We start from the raw sequence: 17,491 nt of genomic DNA, 5'->3' as shown, positions 1-17,491 counted from the left end.
TTTTATTTTATTTTATTTTATTTTATTTTATTTTATTTTATTTTATGTGCAGGTATGTTTTGCCTTCATGTATGTCGGTGCCCACAAGAGGGCATTGGATGCTCTGGAATTGGACAGCTGTTAGCCACCATGCGGGTGCTGCGAATCAAACTCAGGTCCTCTGGAAAAGCAAGACCTCTCCCGCGACCTCTCCAGCACAGCTTCCTTACTTTAGAGTCCGGGATCTCAGCCAGGACGTGCTATCACTCAAAGATGGAGGCTCTTTCTACCTCAACTAATGCAGTCAAGGTAATTTCCCAGGGCTGGAAGAGATGCCTCAGCAGTCAAGAGCAATTGCTGCAGTTACAGGTAACCTGAGCTTGGTTCCCAGTACGCACATCAGGCAGCTCATAACTGCCTACGGTCCAGCTCCAGGGGGTCTGATGCAGTTTCCTGGCCTCCAAGGGACACAGGCACTCACACACAGCATGCCCCTACGGAGGTGCACATAGATAAAAACAAACACATGTACTCGAATAAGAAATATTTTTAAAGGGTAACCCTCCATAGACAGGCCTGTCTCCCAGGTGATTCTAGAGCCTGTTGAATGGCGATTATCATAATCATCGACAGCTAGGACCAGCGAGGCCCAGAGACCTGCCTTTCTCTGTCCTCCCAGCACTGGGTTTACAATCATGGGCCTCCATGCCCAGCTTTTTACCTGGGTGCTCTTATCTGCAAGAACTCATCCTCCGGGCTGAGCACAGGCTGTTCTTCCAAAGGTCCTGAGTTCGATTCCCAGTTAAACCCCATGGTGGCTCACAGCAAACTACAAGGAGATCTGGTGCATAATAAGATCTTGTGTATACATAATAAACGAATGAATCTTAAAAAAGAAAGAAAAAACTCATCCCCCTTCTTGGACAGTGAAAATTTTTACCGCCACAGCCTCAGCTCCTATGTTGTTGTTTTGAGAACAGGGTCTTAGGTGGTCAAGGCTGGCTTTGAACTTACCTCCTAGTTGCTCAGATTACAGTATGTGCTCTACAAAGCCTGATTTCCACACCCTCTCTGGTGTCTCTTACCTCTCGGTCTGTCCCTACAGAGGCCACAGAGAATACCAGACACCTAGAGAGGCCCCCTTTCTTCTTTAAAAATAAATAATGAATTTAATTTAATTTTATGTGAGAAACCCTGTCTCAAACAAAACAAAACAAAACAAAACAAAACGAACGAATAAACCCCTCCTCTACTGCTCTGGACACTGGGTAGAGAAGTCCCAAAATAAGATTATCTCCCGTTCTGGGAGAGCTATTTCGTGTATGGACACATGTTCGCCATGGCCAGCGACACTTGGACCGTGCTCTGGTCTGAAACTTGAAGCAAGAGTCTGTAAGAAACCGGCAGCCAGCTACGCCGCCTCCTCCGGCTGGCTCAGGAAGCCAGGCTTGTCCCCTCTCCAGGTAAAGCTCAGCCTTCCTGAAGCACGGGCGCATCTCATTAACGGTTCAGGTGGCAGCGCTGACCGCCCCTCTGTAGCTTCCGGAGAAGGAGGTGGTCAAAGGCGCCCCACCAACTGGGCAAAGCTGCTCCCTTTTAGGTACCTCTCCCTCCTCTTCTCCCTTCCTCTACAGGGGCAGTCCCAGCTTGGGTCTGGTTCACTACAGAACCCCAAGCTTTCGGCGCAAAGTACTTGATACTTTCCAGCTGAATGACTGACTGGCCGAGCGAGTAAACACAGCCTTTGAGTGAAGTTAGGCGCGCTTCATGCTTACTCTCTAAAGATGCTCAGAATATAGAGTCAGCCCCCAGATGAAATCCCAGCGCCCAGGAAGACGATGCGGGAGAAGAGAGTTTGAGAACTCACTATTGGGAACTCTCTAGACTATAGAAAGAGGTCCTGTCTTAAAACACCAAGAAGAAAGGAAAAGGGGGACAGGGGATGAGGAGGAGAGGAGAGAAAGCCCCCATATTTGTTGTCAAAGAAACTCCTCACCTTTTCTCTTCCCCACCAGGGCCTGATCCTCTCCCCGACCCCTTTAACACGGGCCAGCGTTTATTGAGCAGCTATTCTGAATTGGACATTGTGCCCAGAGCTGCGGACACCTGCCCTACCCACACCTCTCCCTCTCCAGCCTGAGCCCCTTCCTGTACCCCCATTCCCATCACACAGCTCAGGGGCCTCCAGCCTTCCTCGTCCCATATCTGAGTCCGGCTGGAGGCTGCTGAGTTAAGGGAGGGAGACAGTCTCTCGGCCTCTAGCCTCTGCAACAGCCAACCCCAACCCCCCCAACCCTACCCCAGGAATCTGTCCCAGGTAACCTCGGCGCTGGTCCCAGTCAGGTTATACAACCCAAAGACGCTATCGGACAGTCTCAAACCCGGCTCTTTCACCTCCCCCTCGCCCCCATCCCTGCCCAAGGGCACCCTGCAGAGTCCACCACACTTGGGCCTGCAGCGCCCTGGCCCCTCGGTAGCCGCTGGCGGCGGGAGCTGCCAGCTTTTTTGGAATTCCTAATCGCTCCTGGCCCCGGTGATTGGCTGTTCAGCTCTGACCCCACTTGGGCTGCCGCCTGGTTGGATAAAAAGGGAATCTCCTTGGGGCTCCAGAGCATTAGACACCGGAGGGGGCACCTGGGACCAACTTCTCAAAGCGGGGAGCCCGGCCGGGGGGGGAGGGGGGTCCGGGGGGAGCCAGAGACCCGCGGCCTCAGCCCCCTCCAGAGAACCCGGGAGATGACGGGGAAAGCGGGGGAAGCGCTGAGCAAGCCCAAATCCGAGACGGTGGCCAAGAGTACCTCGGGGGGCGCCCCGGCCAGGTGCACGGGCTTCGGCATCCAGGAGATCCTCGGCCTGAACAAGGAGCCCCCCAGCTCCCACCCGCGGGCCGCCCTCGACGGCCTGGCCCCCGGGCATCTGCTGGCCGCGCGTTCGGTGCTCAGCCCGGCAGGGGTGGGCGGCATGGGGCTGCTGGGGCCCGGGGGGCTCCCCGGCTTCTACGCGCAGCCCGCCTTCCTGGAGGTGCTGTCCGAGCCGCCGGGCGTCCACCTGCAGCCGCTGGGCAGAGCGTCGGGGCCGCTGGACACCAGCCAGACGGCCAGCTCGGGTAGGTGAGGGGCGAGGCCGCCCCCTCCCCCTCTCCCGCGAGGGCCAGAGCCCCGCGCGCTCGCGCCTGCGGGGGGCCGCGACCTCCCCCGGGAGGAAAAGTTCGCTCGCCCAGGCCGAGGGCTCTCAGCCTAGGCCCGGAGTCAGGAGGCCCCGGCCCACGACGGTTCAGGATGCAGCTTGCCCGACCCCCTGCTCGGCCCTCGGGCTCCATCGCGTCTCTGGGTTGAATTGCCCCGCGGATGCTGGCTGGCTCCGGGTGGCCGGGTCCCTGTCGCAGCATCTCCCGGGGAGCTGGCCGGAGGGCCCCAGCTCGGGCCTTGGGGCAGGACCTGCGCTCCCGAGGCCCCGGGCCGTTCTCGGCGCTGGCAGGACGGGGAAGACGGCCCAACCCTGGCTCTTGCCCGTGTCCAAAGTTGCCCCCCTTTCCCTCTCCGTTTCCCCGTTCCAAACCCCCGGATCGCTCAGCCGAGCTTTCCTCCCCGGGAAGAAATGGGAAACGAAAACCGCCAGGCCGGTTCGAGCAGCCATCAGATACGACCCCCGCGGCACTGAGCCTTGGGTTCCGATTTCCCTCCGGCCCGGGGACCCCGGAGAAGACCTGTCTCGGGGGCCACTGTCCCGGCGGCGCGCTCTAGCCTGCCGGCGCTCAGTTACCCCCGGGTTTCCCCTGCCGTGGTTTACTGGGCGTTATTACGCAGGAGGACAACGAAAAGCGGCTCCCCGCGGGCCCCCCGAAAACATTTTGTGGGTGTCGCGAAGGAGACGGCGAACCCGCAGGCTCCGGCCCTCCCCCTCCCCGAGCCCCAGCTCCCCCGCCACTGGGCTCCATCCCTTGGGTCAACTCTCGGATCCGGGGCTTGGGGGCTGTTGGCGGGGGGCAGATCTCGGAGCCGGGAGCCTCGCCTGAGGCCCCGGAGCCGGCCTGGTTCTCCCAGGTCCCCGCCCGCCCGCCCGCCCGCCTGCGCGCCCGGGCCTTTGCCTCTCTTGCAACGAAATTTGCTCGGTTTCCCGAGCAGACGCGGGGAAGGGCCGGCCCGGGCTTGGGGATGGGGACGGTGGCCCGGGCGCGGGACGGGGCTCCGGCCGAGCCCCCGGGCCCGCCAGGCCCGCGGGGGCTGCAGAAGGTGGGGTGTCAGCGCGTCGTCTCGGCTGTGCGGGGCGCGCTCCCCATCCTGCCTCCTGCCTTCCAGACTCCGAGGATGTCTCCTCCAGCGACCGGAAGATGTCCAAATCGGCTTTAAACCAGACCAAGAAACGCAAGAAGCGGAGGCACAGGTAAGCCCCCCCAACCCCCACACCGGACAGTCCTTCCTCGGCCCCGGGCCGGGTCACCCAGATCTTGTTGTCTGAGGGTCACAGAAGAGAGGGCCACCCAGCCCCGGCTGCAGGGGCCCGCCCCGGGGTCCTGGCAGCCAGGCTCAGCTGGAGCAGCGGCACCATCTGGGCTGGAGAAAGCGAGGGCCCAGCTGGGCTCGGACTCGAGCCGAGGAGGCGTCCGAGGCCCCAGATCCGTGCGCCCACCGAGGCCCAGAGCCGCGCGCGCGTGCGTGCGCGCGGACCCGGTGGAGAGCAGACAGGCTCCCACCTCCGGCTGGAGCGGGGTCTGCGCCCTCGGCCCCGGGAACCCCGGGAGCCCGGTCCTCCTGCCGGGCCCCTGCTCTGTCAGCTCTCCAGTTTTCCGCTGCGATGGTGTCCCCGACCCCACCCCGCGCCCCAAACTCCGGTGACAGCCGCAGGGCTGGACCTTCCGGCCTCGGAGGCTCGCTACCCTTCCGGGGGCCTCGGTTTTCTCCTCTGGAGAATGGGGGGGAGGTGGACACTGTCTGATCGCACCAGCCGGGGCCGGAGCGGGGTGGATGGCGTTTGTGTGCGCGCCAGGGAGAGCGGCCAGCCCCGGGGCCCGGGGGTCCGAGGCAGACGCGCGCGCCCACACGTATTTTCAACGTGGAAAACAAGCCTTTAAGTCGACCTTGCTTGCCCAAAGTTAAAACTCAACGGGTTTGCCCTATAGGAAGTACGCTGCCTGGCCCTTCCCCGCCAGCGGGGTCGGGGACGGTCCGGACCCTCATGGACCCTCATTCGTTTCCGCGTCCACACGAGTCCATTCCTAGTGGGAATCCTTGAAGCGATTTTTTTTTTTTAAAGCAAAGAAAGGCAAGAGAGACCAAACAAACAAGCAAACACACTGAGTTTCTGTGTGAGAGAGCTGTTCCGAGGCTCTGTCCCTGCACTCCTCAGCAGGCCGCTTCCCCCACGGTTCTCTCGGTTCCGACCCAACCGAGACGTCCCCAGCACCGCGCGGATTCTAGCTTGAGGTCCCACCGCCTCCTCCATCCTCTCCCGGGTTTGGTCTCAGGCCCTGCGTCCTCTCTCTCTCTGTCTCTGTCTCTGTCTCTCTCTCTCTCCGCGTCTGTCTGTCTCTGTCTCTCTCTCTCTCTCTCTCTGCGTCTGTCTGTCTCTGTCTCTGTCTCTCTCTCTCTCTCTGCGTCTGTCTGTCTCTGTCTCTCTCTCTGCGTCTGTCTGTCTCTGTCTCTCTCTCTGCTTCTCTGCACCCCAGTTTTCCTAGCTGCCTCCCCTCTACCCCCTCATTCCTTCCGGACTCCCCCTTTCCGAGCTCAGAAAGGGAACAGGGACTTCGGCTTGGGTTTCTCAGCTCATTCCCTGAAGGCAGATGCTGGCTTTAGTTCGGTTTTTGTTTTAACTTAATTTTAATGTATGTCTGTTACTACTGTGTGCATGGGTGATGGGGGGTGAGAGTTCAAGCGCTCCACGGGAACGGCCTGGGCGGTCCCAGGGCAACTTCTGTGGAGTTGAATCTCTCTTTCCACCGTTTTTGTGGGTCCCAGGGAACTGAGCCGGGTCCCTCAGGTTGCGGGGCAAAAGCTCTGACCTGAAGGGTGAGCCACCTTGTCAGCCCAGTTTATTTTAAATGGGGGGGAAAAATTAATCTACTCGCCGGTCTTTTTAAAAGCAAAATCATCCAACGATTATGCACATTGCCTCTGCCTCTGCGTCTGACGGGTCCTAAAGGAATCTTCCCTGGCTGGGACAAGGTTAACTGTGGCGGGGGATCCTCTGCTCCAGCCCCGCGGGAGGCCCCGAAAGCCGCAGCACTGTCTGGGCACTGTCTGAGGACCGCTCAAACTCGCGCCTGAGGTCCCTCCCTCTTCACCTGCCACTCTTCCTAATAGAGAAACGTTTGGGGTCTTCGTGGATTAGGGGGCCAGGGAAGGCTGGTTGCAGAGGTCACCAGCATCAGAGAACTAACTGGCTACCCTGGGTTTCTTTCCATTTCCGGTGCATGAAGATAGCATATAACTGAAAAGGAGAATGGGCTGTGCCTTGCCGGGGGTTGGAGGGGGAGGGCGGGGTAGAAAAACCAAACCAGACACAACACATTTTCCTGAGCTGCTGCCGTTTGAGGATTTTTAGGAAGAGAGCCTGGGATCTTGTGAGGAGGGTCAGGAAACCAGTTTCAGCCGAACTGGAGGGTAGCTGGGGATGCGGCGGCGGCAGCAGCGGTGACCCGGCTCTGGGATTTTGTTCTTGGGGAAACTGCAGATCCTCTTTGTAAGAGTTCTCGGGCTCTGCCCTCGGCCAGGAGCGGCCAGGAGCGGCGTTTGGGTCGCTGGACCCACCCGGGGAGGGGGCCCTCCTGAAGAGTATGTGGTCGTTAGTGGGAGGACCAGCTCTGAGGCAGGAATGAGGGAAACTTGGAGAATGTAAGGTTTGCTTCTCTCTCTCTCTCTCTCTCTCTCTCTCTCTCTCTCTCTGTTTTTGTCTCTTTTCTTGCAAGGTAGTTCTGGCTGGCCTGAACTATGTTGATCAAGGTCTTGGACTTGCTATGAGGGTCCTACCCATTCGCCAATGCTAGTCGCACAGCCTGGTCCCACAGCCCGCATCTGTTTCTTGAATGGGACTCTTTCCAAATACAGGAAGACCCTTGAGTAATTCTAAATGATTTACAGCCAGCTCCCTTCCTGGGCTTTGGCCAGGCCCTGCTAGTTTCCCTGGTTTTAAAAGAGACTTGCATATTTTGATTGTTTATTTTGATGATCTGCTCAAAGAATTTTCAGCAAGTGGTAAGAGAGAAACAGAGGGCAGAAGATCTTCAAAATCACCAATAATTGACTTCTTTCTTTCTTTTCTATTTGTTTATTCGTTTTGTTCTGAGTCAGGGTCTCACTGTGTGGTTCTGGCTTGCCCGAGGTGCACCAGGCTGGCCTCCAACCCGTAGAAATCTGCCTGCTTCTGCCCCCGTGCTAGGAGGAAAGGCAGGTGTCACCACCACACCCAGCCTATGAATTAATGTTCTGTGCACATAAGAACTCCACATACTGCCCTCAAGAGAATAGACAAAATAATTCAAAAATCAAACTGGCATTTTCTATGAAGAGTGCAGGCTTCCTTCCTCGTACTCTTTATAATATCCCTGGAGATATGGAGATCCCTGTTAGCACAAGACACGGAGGTCACGTGTGCACTTTTTCTGGGCGCTGGGAGAGGCCGAGGGCACTGCCTGGAGACATTCTACTAACAAACTCTGTGCTGGTCCCAGGGTCCAAATCTCAGAGGGTCAAGAAGGAATGCGCCACTTTTTATAAGTTCTGTTTGTAGACACTGGACCTGTTGTCTTGATGAGGGTGTAAAATAAAGGTTAGGTAAATGCAGGGAATGTAAAATCCAAGAAAGGAGTGTGCATCTGTAAGCGGGTGCTTCCTAGTTTAAAAGGGGGGTTAGGAAACCGTTAATGTTGGACACTTGTTATTGGCACATTTTTCTGAGGGGAGAAAATGTAAGGGTTTGGGGGTTATGTTTGTTTGTTTTGTTTGGTGATGTTTTTTTTGTTTTTGTTTTTGTTGTTTTGTTTTGTTTGAGACAGGGTCTCTCTACATGGGCTGTCCTGAAACTCACTATGTAGCTCTGGCTGGCCTTGAACTCACAGAGATCCATTTGTTTCTGCCTTCTGAATGATTAGGGTTTTAATTAAAGGTTCATCCATCAGTTCTTTAGAGGAGTCAGTGTGAACCATTCTGGGGGTAGGAGAGAGAATGGGAGCAGTTGAATCTGGGAGGTTGGTCTTGATGGTACAGAGAAAGGGCAGGTGTGAGGGGTGGTGGGATGGGTTGTCATAGGTGACTCCATTCTCACTAGACAAATGCTGAACCTGAAGCTGTGGTTAGCCTTGGAGGATAAGAGAATCTTTACATTTGTCCAGGGAGGAGCACAGAAAGCAGGTCCAGTGGCCAAGATTTTCTTCACTTCATACGACCTCTACTTTGGCTTGCTGGGGGGCGGGGGTGGGGGGGGGAAGACTTACAGTCTTCTTGAATTTTCATCTTAAAACACTTTCCCCCAGAGTGTTCCCAGAAAGATTCTGAGTGAAATGTCACTGAAGTTTTGTCCACCACCACAATAATGTGGGACCTCTGCCCTGGGTAAGGGAGAGTCTAGAGGATTGATGTGTGTGAGTGTGCATTCATGTGGGGGGTGGTGAGTGTGGTGTGTGTGAGAGAGAGCGTGTCTGTGTACGTGTACGTGAGAGAGAGAAGAGAGAGGGAGAGTTGATTATGACCAAGGCAGAGGAGAGAAATGGTCTGTGTTCTCCAAGGCAGGCTCTTTCAGTTTCCAGGGCTCTGAGTTCTGATCTTGCTCTCCTCAGGACAATCTTTACTTCCTATCAGCTAGAGGAGCTGGAGAAGGCATTCAATGAAGCCCACTACCCAGACGTCTATGCCCGGGAGATGCTGGCCATGAAAACGGAGCTGCCAGAAGACAGAATACAGGTAACCGCTGCTAGCAATTCCAGCCTCCTGGAGACATCTCTATTGCTAGGGGCAGGTGTCCATCCTCTCACCAGCTGTACCCCTCCCTGGAGGTGACCCTAGCCTCAGTAAAAACAGTTCACTTACGTCTATTACGCTGACAGATAAGTGGATCATGGTAGTGCACGCCTTTGATCCCAGCACTCAGGGAGGCAGAGGCAGGTGGATTTCCAAGTTCGAGGCCAACCTGGTCTACAAAGCGAGTCCAGGACAGTCAAGGCTACACAGAGAAACCCTCTGGAGGGGAGGGGACAGATATTTGCTGAATATCTACCATGTAAGTGGGCTATCGAAGGACAAGAGGCTTGGTGGACTCGTCCTGTAGGCTTCCTGGGTTGAAGATAAAGTTCAGCGGTGGAGTGCTTTGCCTAGCATGAGTGAGGTCTTCTGTCCTATTCCCAGCCACTGCAGCAACCAAACCAAACCCCAAACCCAAATGGACAAAATGCGGATGGTAGGCTTCCTGGGAAAACATTGTAGAGGGCTTGAGGAGGCTTGGTGAGGAGAGAAAGAGTTGATGGGGACAGGGCATCCTGAGCAAGCCAATCACAGCACTCGGCTGTTCTAAGAGGGTTGTGTGATCCTCCTGTGGTAAAAAAGGGGGTGGGGCAGGCGTGGAGGGAGCAGGTCCTGACTTCCTAATGCTGTTGTCTGGCCAGCACCTCCTCTGTTTCCACCAGGAGTCTTTCTGTCAGCAGGTGCTTGGTGGAAGGGAGTATCCCTCGCATGCTAGAGAAGGAAGGAAAGGTTAGGGGTTGCTCAGACTCTCTGACTGGAGGACCAGAGGTTGGAAATGAGGCCGGGAGCTGCTTTTCCAAAACAGACCCCCCCCGCCCCCCCGCCCAGAAGTTGATTTGGAATTTCAGCCTCAGGGCTTTAGACATTGACACTAGCAATGGGCTCAATTATTCATAAGCAGCTTACGCTTGTCCACAGAGACCTGGGACCGTTTTTTTCTCACCCACACTTGAGTGATCTGGGTGTTGACTCTGAATTGTGTGTGTGTGCGCACACACACATGTGTATGGAGGAGGGGTGAGCCAAGGCCTGGTATGTCCAGTCACCTCCTCCCAGGCCTCATCAGCATCCAGTTGGCCATTGCAAGTGGCATGGAGGCCATTGCTGACAGGCCCACATTTGCACTAAGACAGCCCTAGTATGCTGTCTAATCTATGGCTGGCCCTGGTGGGGTGTGGTGGGCAGGGCTGTTGGAAGCTGGAACCTCCCCTGTAACTGCCCCAGGTTAGGCTTCATTAAATCACTTGGAGGTTGTCTGTGGGGCCCGAGCGGGGGAAAGTCACCATAACCAGCACGGGGAAAGGTGGAAAATAGAGAGCATGACTTGCCCTGGGACTGAGAGGGCTCACTGTAGGTGGGTGGCTGGCTGGAGATGGGACAGACACGGCAGGAATCTGGGCACCGCATAGCTCAGTGCTGCCCCCTGCAGGTGTGGGTGGAAGGGACTGGTGTATCTGAAGATGAACTGAGAGGTGTGATCCCGTCACCATCCTTTGCCTGTGCCAATACTGGGTCCGCTGTGTGTGTGTGTGTGTGTGTGTGTGTGTGTGTATATGTGTGTGTGTGTGTGTGTGTGTGTAAGAGAGGAGGAGTCATTAGACTCAGAAGTTTACAGGTAAAGCGGAATGATGATTGTTTGCCTTTGTTTTTTGCTTTGTGGTGGTGGTGGTGTGGGGTAGAGAGCACATACTCTTGCATTCTTGACCCTGTGCTGCCGGGACAGGAGAGGCCGCCTGTGGAGGCCACCTGTGTCAGGACCGCCTGCCCTCACCAGGCTGTAAGCTGGGGTGAGAGGGCGGGCCAACTAGACTTCAACAGTCCTAAGTAGACTGTTGGGAAGCTTAGTCCCTGCTCATTCAAGCCAAGTAAACTCCTCCTGCCTGAGATCTAACAACCCACATTGCAGCCTGAGGTCTGCTGACCCACAGTGCACACACGAAAGCTAGATACACCTGCCTCCATCTTGTTTCGCCACTCCTAGTCACGGGCTGAGCCTCAAGTGACTCATTTGTCAAAATGATGACATTTCCCCAAACTCTGAGCTTGCTGAAGGTATTGTGATCTGGGACATTTACTAAGTCCTCACCACCACCCTGGACATTCACTGCCTTTCATGCCTGCTGGCATTTCAGCATCCAGATGGGTCTGCTATTAATTCCGTACCCATTTTCCGAACGAGCACACTGAGGAGCCGAGAGGGAGGGTCAGTAAGAGACCAGGGTTTGAACCCAGATTAGCTGCTACCACATGAGATGAAATGACCCTGTCTAGAGAAACCATAATAATTAGGGCAAACGGCAATGACAGTGGGCCAGCCTGGGGAGAGAAGAAAATCTAAGTCACCACAATGTATTTGGACACACGGTTCTTTTTATGTATAGAATTTAGGATATACATTCTGGAAGTCTCTTCTAGATGTCAGTCCTGGGGGAAGGGAAATGGATTTCCAGACTGATTTTATCTCCTCCGAGGTCACTGGTTATAAAGTTGCAAGAGAGGGCTACCTGCATGGTTTGTTTGGGGTTTGGTTTCCATTTTGGTTTTTTGGTGCTAGGAAACCTAAGGCTGTGCCAATGTTTGGTAAGCATTCTGCCGCTGAGCTGCACATGTTCCTGGCTCTCTGTTTTCTTGTTAGATTTGTATTTTATTTTATGTGTTTAGCTGTGCACATGGGTGCCTGTGGAGGCCAGAAGACAGTGCTGGGTCCCCTGGGACTGGAGTCACAGATGGTTGTGAGCCACCATGTGAGTGCTGGGAACTGAACCGGTGTCCTCCGAAAGGACAGCGAGTGCCCCAGGCCACTAAGACACCTCTCCAGCCCCTGCCCTTGGCCCTCTTCTAGAATATATCATTTTTTTTCTTTTTAAAAATTTAATCTTTATATTTAACTTGTATGAGAGAGAGAGAGGGGCAGGGAGGGAGAACATGCCTGTGTGTGTGCTTGTGGAAAAGGTGCTTGTGGGGATGTGGTACAGACTGCGATACGTCCCCAGAGACCTCAAGACGAGGTCAGGTGTCCCTGTCACTCCACGTCTTATTTCCTTGAGAGAGGGTTTTTCCCTGAATGTGGATCTAGGCTGTCAACCAACAAGCCTCGGCCATCTTCCTACCTTTGTCCCCCAAGCACTAGACCAGTGCCGCAACAGGTCTGGCTGTATCCTCTATTTGTTTACTCTGTTTTCTTTGTTTCTTTTGTGTTTGTTTGTTGAAGTTTTTTTTTTTTTTAAGCAAGGTTCCTCTGTGGAATGCTGGCTGTCCTGGAACTCCTTCTGTAGACCAGACTCGTGGCGTTCCACCTGCCTTATTTACTCATTTTTATTTTATGTGTATGGGTGTTTTGCCTGTATGTGTGTCTGTATGCAGTGTCCTTGGAGGCCAGAAGAGGGCATGGGACTATCTGGGACTGGAGTTACAGACAGCTGTGAGCTGCCCCGTTGTATCAAACCGGGGTCCTCTGGAAAAGTAGCCACTGTTCTTAACCACTGAGCCACCTTCCCCGGCCCCTTCTGTTTGTTTCTTAACAAAAGATACTCTTGTTAGAAAAAAAGCGAATATGCAAAGTGAACGGACACAGCCTCATACTGCTCTTAGCAACTTAGCGTGTGAGGAAAGGTAGGTATGGATTATCTGGCTAGCATTATTCCACTCTGGCTTTTCAAATTTTTATTTACTTTTTATTTTTTATCTTGAGACCATGTCTTGCTAGGTAGCTCAAGCTGTCCTAGGACTTGAAATTTCCCTTGCTTCATCTCCTAAGTGCTGGGATTTTAAAGATGTATCACCATACCCAGCCACCACTTCACACTTCTAACATTCCTTTGACTGGAGGCCACTTTAAAATGGGTTGCCAGGTGTGGTGTTGCACGCCTTTAATTCCAGCACTCAGGGAGGCAGCTGCAGGTAGATCTCTGTGAGTTCAAGGCCAGCCTGTTCTACAAAGGGAGTCCAGGACAGTCACAGCTACACAGAGAGACCCTGTCTCAAGGAACTAAGACAAGGAAAACAACAACAAAAACAGAAAACAGGCACAGTTGGAACTAAGCATGGAGGCCCATCTGTGGTCCCAGGATTTGGGAGGCCAGGGAGAGCCTGGTTACAGAGTTCCACTGTAGCCTAGATTCCATTGTCAAGGCCAGCCTTGAAAACACAGTGAGACTTTGTCCCACCCCCAAAGTTCTACTCTAGTTCAAAGGTAGTTGTCCTGATGGGAAAGGGTTTGTAGGATCCTGGCTTAGTATGCTTATGAGCTTCTCAGAAGCAACTTTGTTATTTTTTTGAAAAGATTGATTTACTTTATGTATAGGAGTGTTTTGACTTCATGTATGTCTGTGTACCATGTGCATGCCTGGTGGTCATAGAGAATGTCAGTTCCCCTGGAACTAGAGTTATAGATGGTTGTGAGCCAGCCACCATGTGGGTGCTGGGAACTGAACCCAGGTCCCTCTGCAAGAACAACTCATGCCCTTCACAGATGAGCCATGTCTCCAGCAGTTTTTATTTTATTTTTATTTTTATTTTTTTATTTTTACTGTGCTAGGGATTGAACCCAGGGCCTTGTGCATTCACAGACAACCGTTTAGACAACCCTTGTGGTATCCCTAGACCCATCAAGGCTGGCCTTGGTGTGTGTGTGTCTGACATCTCTCTAGGTAGTTACTTCTGTGTGCAGTCCGTGTAAAAACATCAACTCTCAGGCTTAGGGCAGGGTTGAGAGTGGGCTAAGAGAAGTGGAAGAAAGTGTCGTTTGGGGTGAGGAAGGAAATAACTGTCTTGTTAAACAAGGACGCTGCTTGCGGAAGTCCAGAAATGTGGGCAGAGCCACCCCCTAGTGGGCAGCAGCGACCATAACAAGCTTGATCTTTGAACCTTAAGCTGGACGGGATGGAGGAAGCTGGCTGAAATAAGGTGTCAGAGGTGTTAGGTGCACTGAGGAGGCTGAGGTAGGAAAATGGCTACCATAAGTGAGAGGTCATCCATGGACACATGCCACACCTCAGAAAGCCAAAAACAAACAAACAAAAAATCAAAGTGTGGTGCCCCCACCTTAATTCCAGGCAAGTGGATCTCTATGAGTTCTAGGCCAACCTGGTCTACATAGAAAGTTTCAGGTCAGCCATAGCTATATAATGAGACTCTGCCAAAAAATAAAATAAAATAAAATTCAGGTAGTGGTGGTGCATACCTTTAATCTCAGTGCTTGGGAGGCAGAGGCAGGCAGATCTCTACAGAGTGAGTTACACAACCGCCAAGGTTACACAGCGAAACGCTGTCTCAAAAAACAAAAACAAAAATGAAAGAGTGCAAGGCTAGTCTGGGCTGAGACCCTATCGTAAAGGGACTTTAACCTCCTACACACATGCACACTCACACACCACACACACACACTACACAAAAGCTGAGCGGAATGTTAGGTAATGTCTGAAGCATCTCCAGATGCTCCAGCTTCCAGCCAGAGAAGAGAAAAGAGGCTGGGCGAATGTGACAGATGGACACATGCTGCCACCTGGCTGTAAGGACAGACGTAAAAGCATGGAACAAGCCTGGAAGGCAGGCAGCTGTGTGTGGTGGTCCTTGGCTCCAAGCCAGGCACCTGGAGGCTGAGGCTAGAAGATAGAGTTTAGAACCTTGGGAAGGAGATGCTGCTTAGCTGGCAGAGCGCCGGCCTGATTGGCACAGGCCTGGGTTCAATTCTCAGCACCACATAGACCAGGCCTGGGGGTGTGTGACTATAACCCTAGCACCGGCAGGCAGAGGCAGGATGGTCAGAAGTTCAAGGTCATCCTCAGATGACCACCAAGAGGTTGATACCATCTAGGGATGACATTAGACCTGGTTTCAAAAGACAACAGCATAAATAAACCATGGGGCTGTAGAGTTGGCTCAGCAGTGAAGAGCATTTGCTGCTAGCCAGGCCTGGTGGTGCACACCTTTAATCCCAGCACTCGGGCAGCAGGCCCAGGTGGACCTCTGAGTTCGAGGCCAGCCTGGTTTACAAAGCAACCTCCAGGATAGCCGAAGCTACACAGAGAAACCCTATCTCAAAAAACAAAACAAACAAAATTTTACAAAGAGCACTGGCTGGTCTTTCAGAGGACCCAGGTTCAGTTCGGAGCACCTACATGGTGGCTCCTAACTGCCTGTCACTCCAGTTTCAAGGGTTCTGACCTCCTCTTCTGGAATCTTCTGACCTTGAGGGACATACCACATACATACATACATACACACAGGCACTCATGTATGTGTTTATTTTATTCATGTAAAGTAAAAACGTAATAATAAATCTTAGGAAACAAATCAGGATTGTTTAAAGCCAACCTGGGCTACACAGCAAGATTGCACTCTGTGGCAGCTCCTGTCTATCACTGTAGCACCTGCTGGATAGAGACAGAAGGAGCAGCAGTTCAAGGTTACCCTCAGCTACCCAAGGTGGTCAAGACCAACTCGGGCTACCAGGGTCTTATCTAAGACAAATGAAAGGTTAGGCTTTTCTGGGGACTCCAAACTTGGTAGTTTTTTGTGTCACTTTGGGACACTTGTCTGGCTTTCTGGGAGGCAGGGCGCTGGTCCTCACTGGACCAGATTTCCATGATAGAGGGGCCATCAGGAAACCGAAAGAAGCCTCCGGGGTTCTTATGGGCTTCTCAGAACCAAAAGCCCTAACAGAAAAAAAAGGACCTAATTGCTGCTACGAACTCTGCAGGGAGGGAGGCAGGAGGATCCTTCCTATGACCCTAACGCTGATGCTAGAAAGAGATGCTGGCAGAGCACTGTGGGCAGCAGAATCCATGAGGGTCAGGCTGGTTTCTCCTAGTCCTTGCTGTAGGCCAGGCATTCTTACTCAGTTTTCTGCGACAAGCTTGCCAGTAGGTGGTAACCCAGAGCAACTGAGAAGCAGAAAGCTCTTAGAGTCTAGGGGGTGAGAGGAGGTGTGGGCCTTGGCAGTCACAGAGAGAGAGCAGCAATCTTCAGTGTAGATACAGAGTATCTAGAACGGGCCCTAGTCAGGACAGGCATTGATTAAAGGTTTGCTGGCATTTCAGCCTGTACTATACTGGAAATGCAGACTCTCAGGCACAAATTGCTTGGCTCTTCAGATGACAAGAAGGGAAACTAGAAGAAGACAGAAGGTTGTGGCAGCAGGAGGATCTCGGAGTTCGAGGCCAGCCTGGTCTACAGAGTGAGTTCTAGGACAGCCAGGGCTACACAGAGAAACCCTGTCTCAAAAAAAAAAAAAAAAAAAAAAAAAACCCACAGTAACAACAACACCCCCCCAAACAAAACAAAATTAAAGATAACAGAGAGAGAGAGAGACTAGAGGCTGTGGATATTGAAGCATGGACACCCGGCCAGGGAGACGCTCAGTAGTCCAAGGCATCTGCTTTTGCAGGGAGGCTCAGCAGCTGCAACACCACATCACGGCTCTCAATCACCTGTAACTCCAGTTCCAGGGTATCGGATGTCGTCTTCTGCTCTGTGGGTCCCTGCATGGGCACGGCACATATGCAGACAAGCAAGCACACACACATACATGTAAATTAAAAAAAAAAAAAAGCCTTAGGGTTGGAACATGGTTTGGTGGTGGAGCATGCCCAAGGTCCAGGTCCCATCTGTGTGTGGGGCGGGGAGATTAAAGCCCGGAAGTCAGTTATCTCTTGCCTTTCTGCCTTCCCTGTCATTTGTAAGTCCAGCTTTGCTAAAGGACAAGTGTAGGAGGCCAGAGGGACAGGTAAGGCCATTGATTAACCTGCCCTTTAGGCAGATTCCCATTGATTTTTCTGTGTCTCCTTTGGAGTAATAATAGCTAGCAATTATTGAGCACCCTCTGTATGACAAGCACCGACTTTAGGCACTTCCACTTATTTCGTTTAATCTTCAAATAATTCTGCAGGGTAGGCACAAGTGTCCTTCATTATTGGAGGGGGTTAGCCTTTTTCCTCGGGAGTGCTTAAGCCCCTTATATAAAGTGAGAGAGATGGTAAATGTAGTTCAATAGCAGAGCCTGGTATGTCTAAGTCTCTGGCTTCTATTATTACCGTGGCGAAAGAAAAGAAAATAGAATTTGTACACAAGCTAGGTACATCTTCACGTGTGCCTTAAATCATCTGTTAATTATAATATCTGATTGACCTAAATTCTACATCTGAATGTAGATATGTGACACGTGTTTAGCATTGATGCTATGTCACTTTGGGAAGAATGGGACACACATAAGCATCTGTAGGTCTAGGGAGATGGCTCCGTTGGGTAAAGCATTTGCTGTGCAAGTGAGTTGGAGGACCCGAGTTCTGATCCCCAGGACCCTTGTTAAAAAGCCAGATATGGTGGCATGCCTGTGATCCTAGTTTTGAGATGGGGAGGAGATAGGAGGATGGTACAGAGTTCACTGGCCAGCCAGTTTAGACCATCGGTGGGCTCCAGGTTCAGCGACTAGCCCTGTCTCGGGAAACAAGGTGGCATGTGAGAGAGGAAGGCACATGACATCCTCCCACATATGCATACACGGGAGCTTGCACACACACACACACACACACACACACACACACACACACACACACACACAC

At 52.8% G+C, this 17,491-nt stretch overlaps 1 protein-coding gene across 1 annotated transcript in view; it reads left to right on the top strand.

Annotated features, from left to right (window-relative positions):
• The first annotated feature begins 2,715 nt into the window (after positions 1-2,715).
• Positions 2,716-17,491, top strand: part of Vsx2 (visual system homeobox 2) — a 20,855-nt gene continuing 6,079 nt past the window's right edge. The window contains exons 1-3 of the mRNA XM_055593236.1: positions 2,716-3,085; positions 4,278-4,362; positions 8,750-8,873. Coding sequence (XP_055449211.1) covers positions 2,716-3,085; positions 4,278-4,362; positions 8,750-8,873 — 579 coding nt within the window. The remainder of the gene's footprint in view (positions 3,086-4,277; positions 4,363-8,749; positions 8,874-17,491) is intronic.

The sequence above is a fragment of the Psammomys obesus genome, unplaced genomic scaffold (genome assembly GCF_907164565.1).
Source record: "Psammomys obesus unplaced genomic scaffold, mPsaObe1.curated_primary_1811, whole genome shotgun sequence".
In the NCBI taxonomy this organism is placed as follows: domain Eukaryota; kingdom Metazoa; phylum Chordata; class Mammalia; order Rodentia; family Muridae; genus Psammomys; species Psammomys obesus.
Note: the sequence above shows the minus strand (reverse complement) of the source record. Positions and strands in the feature narration are given on the sequence as shown.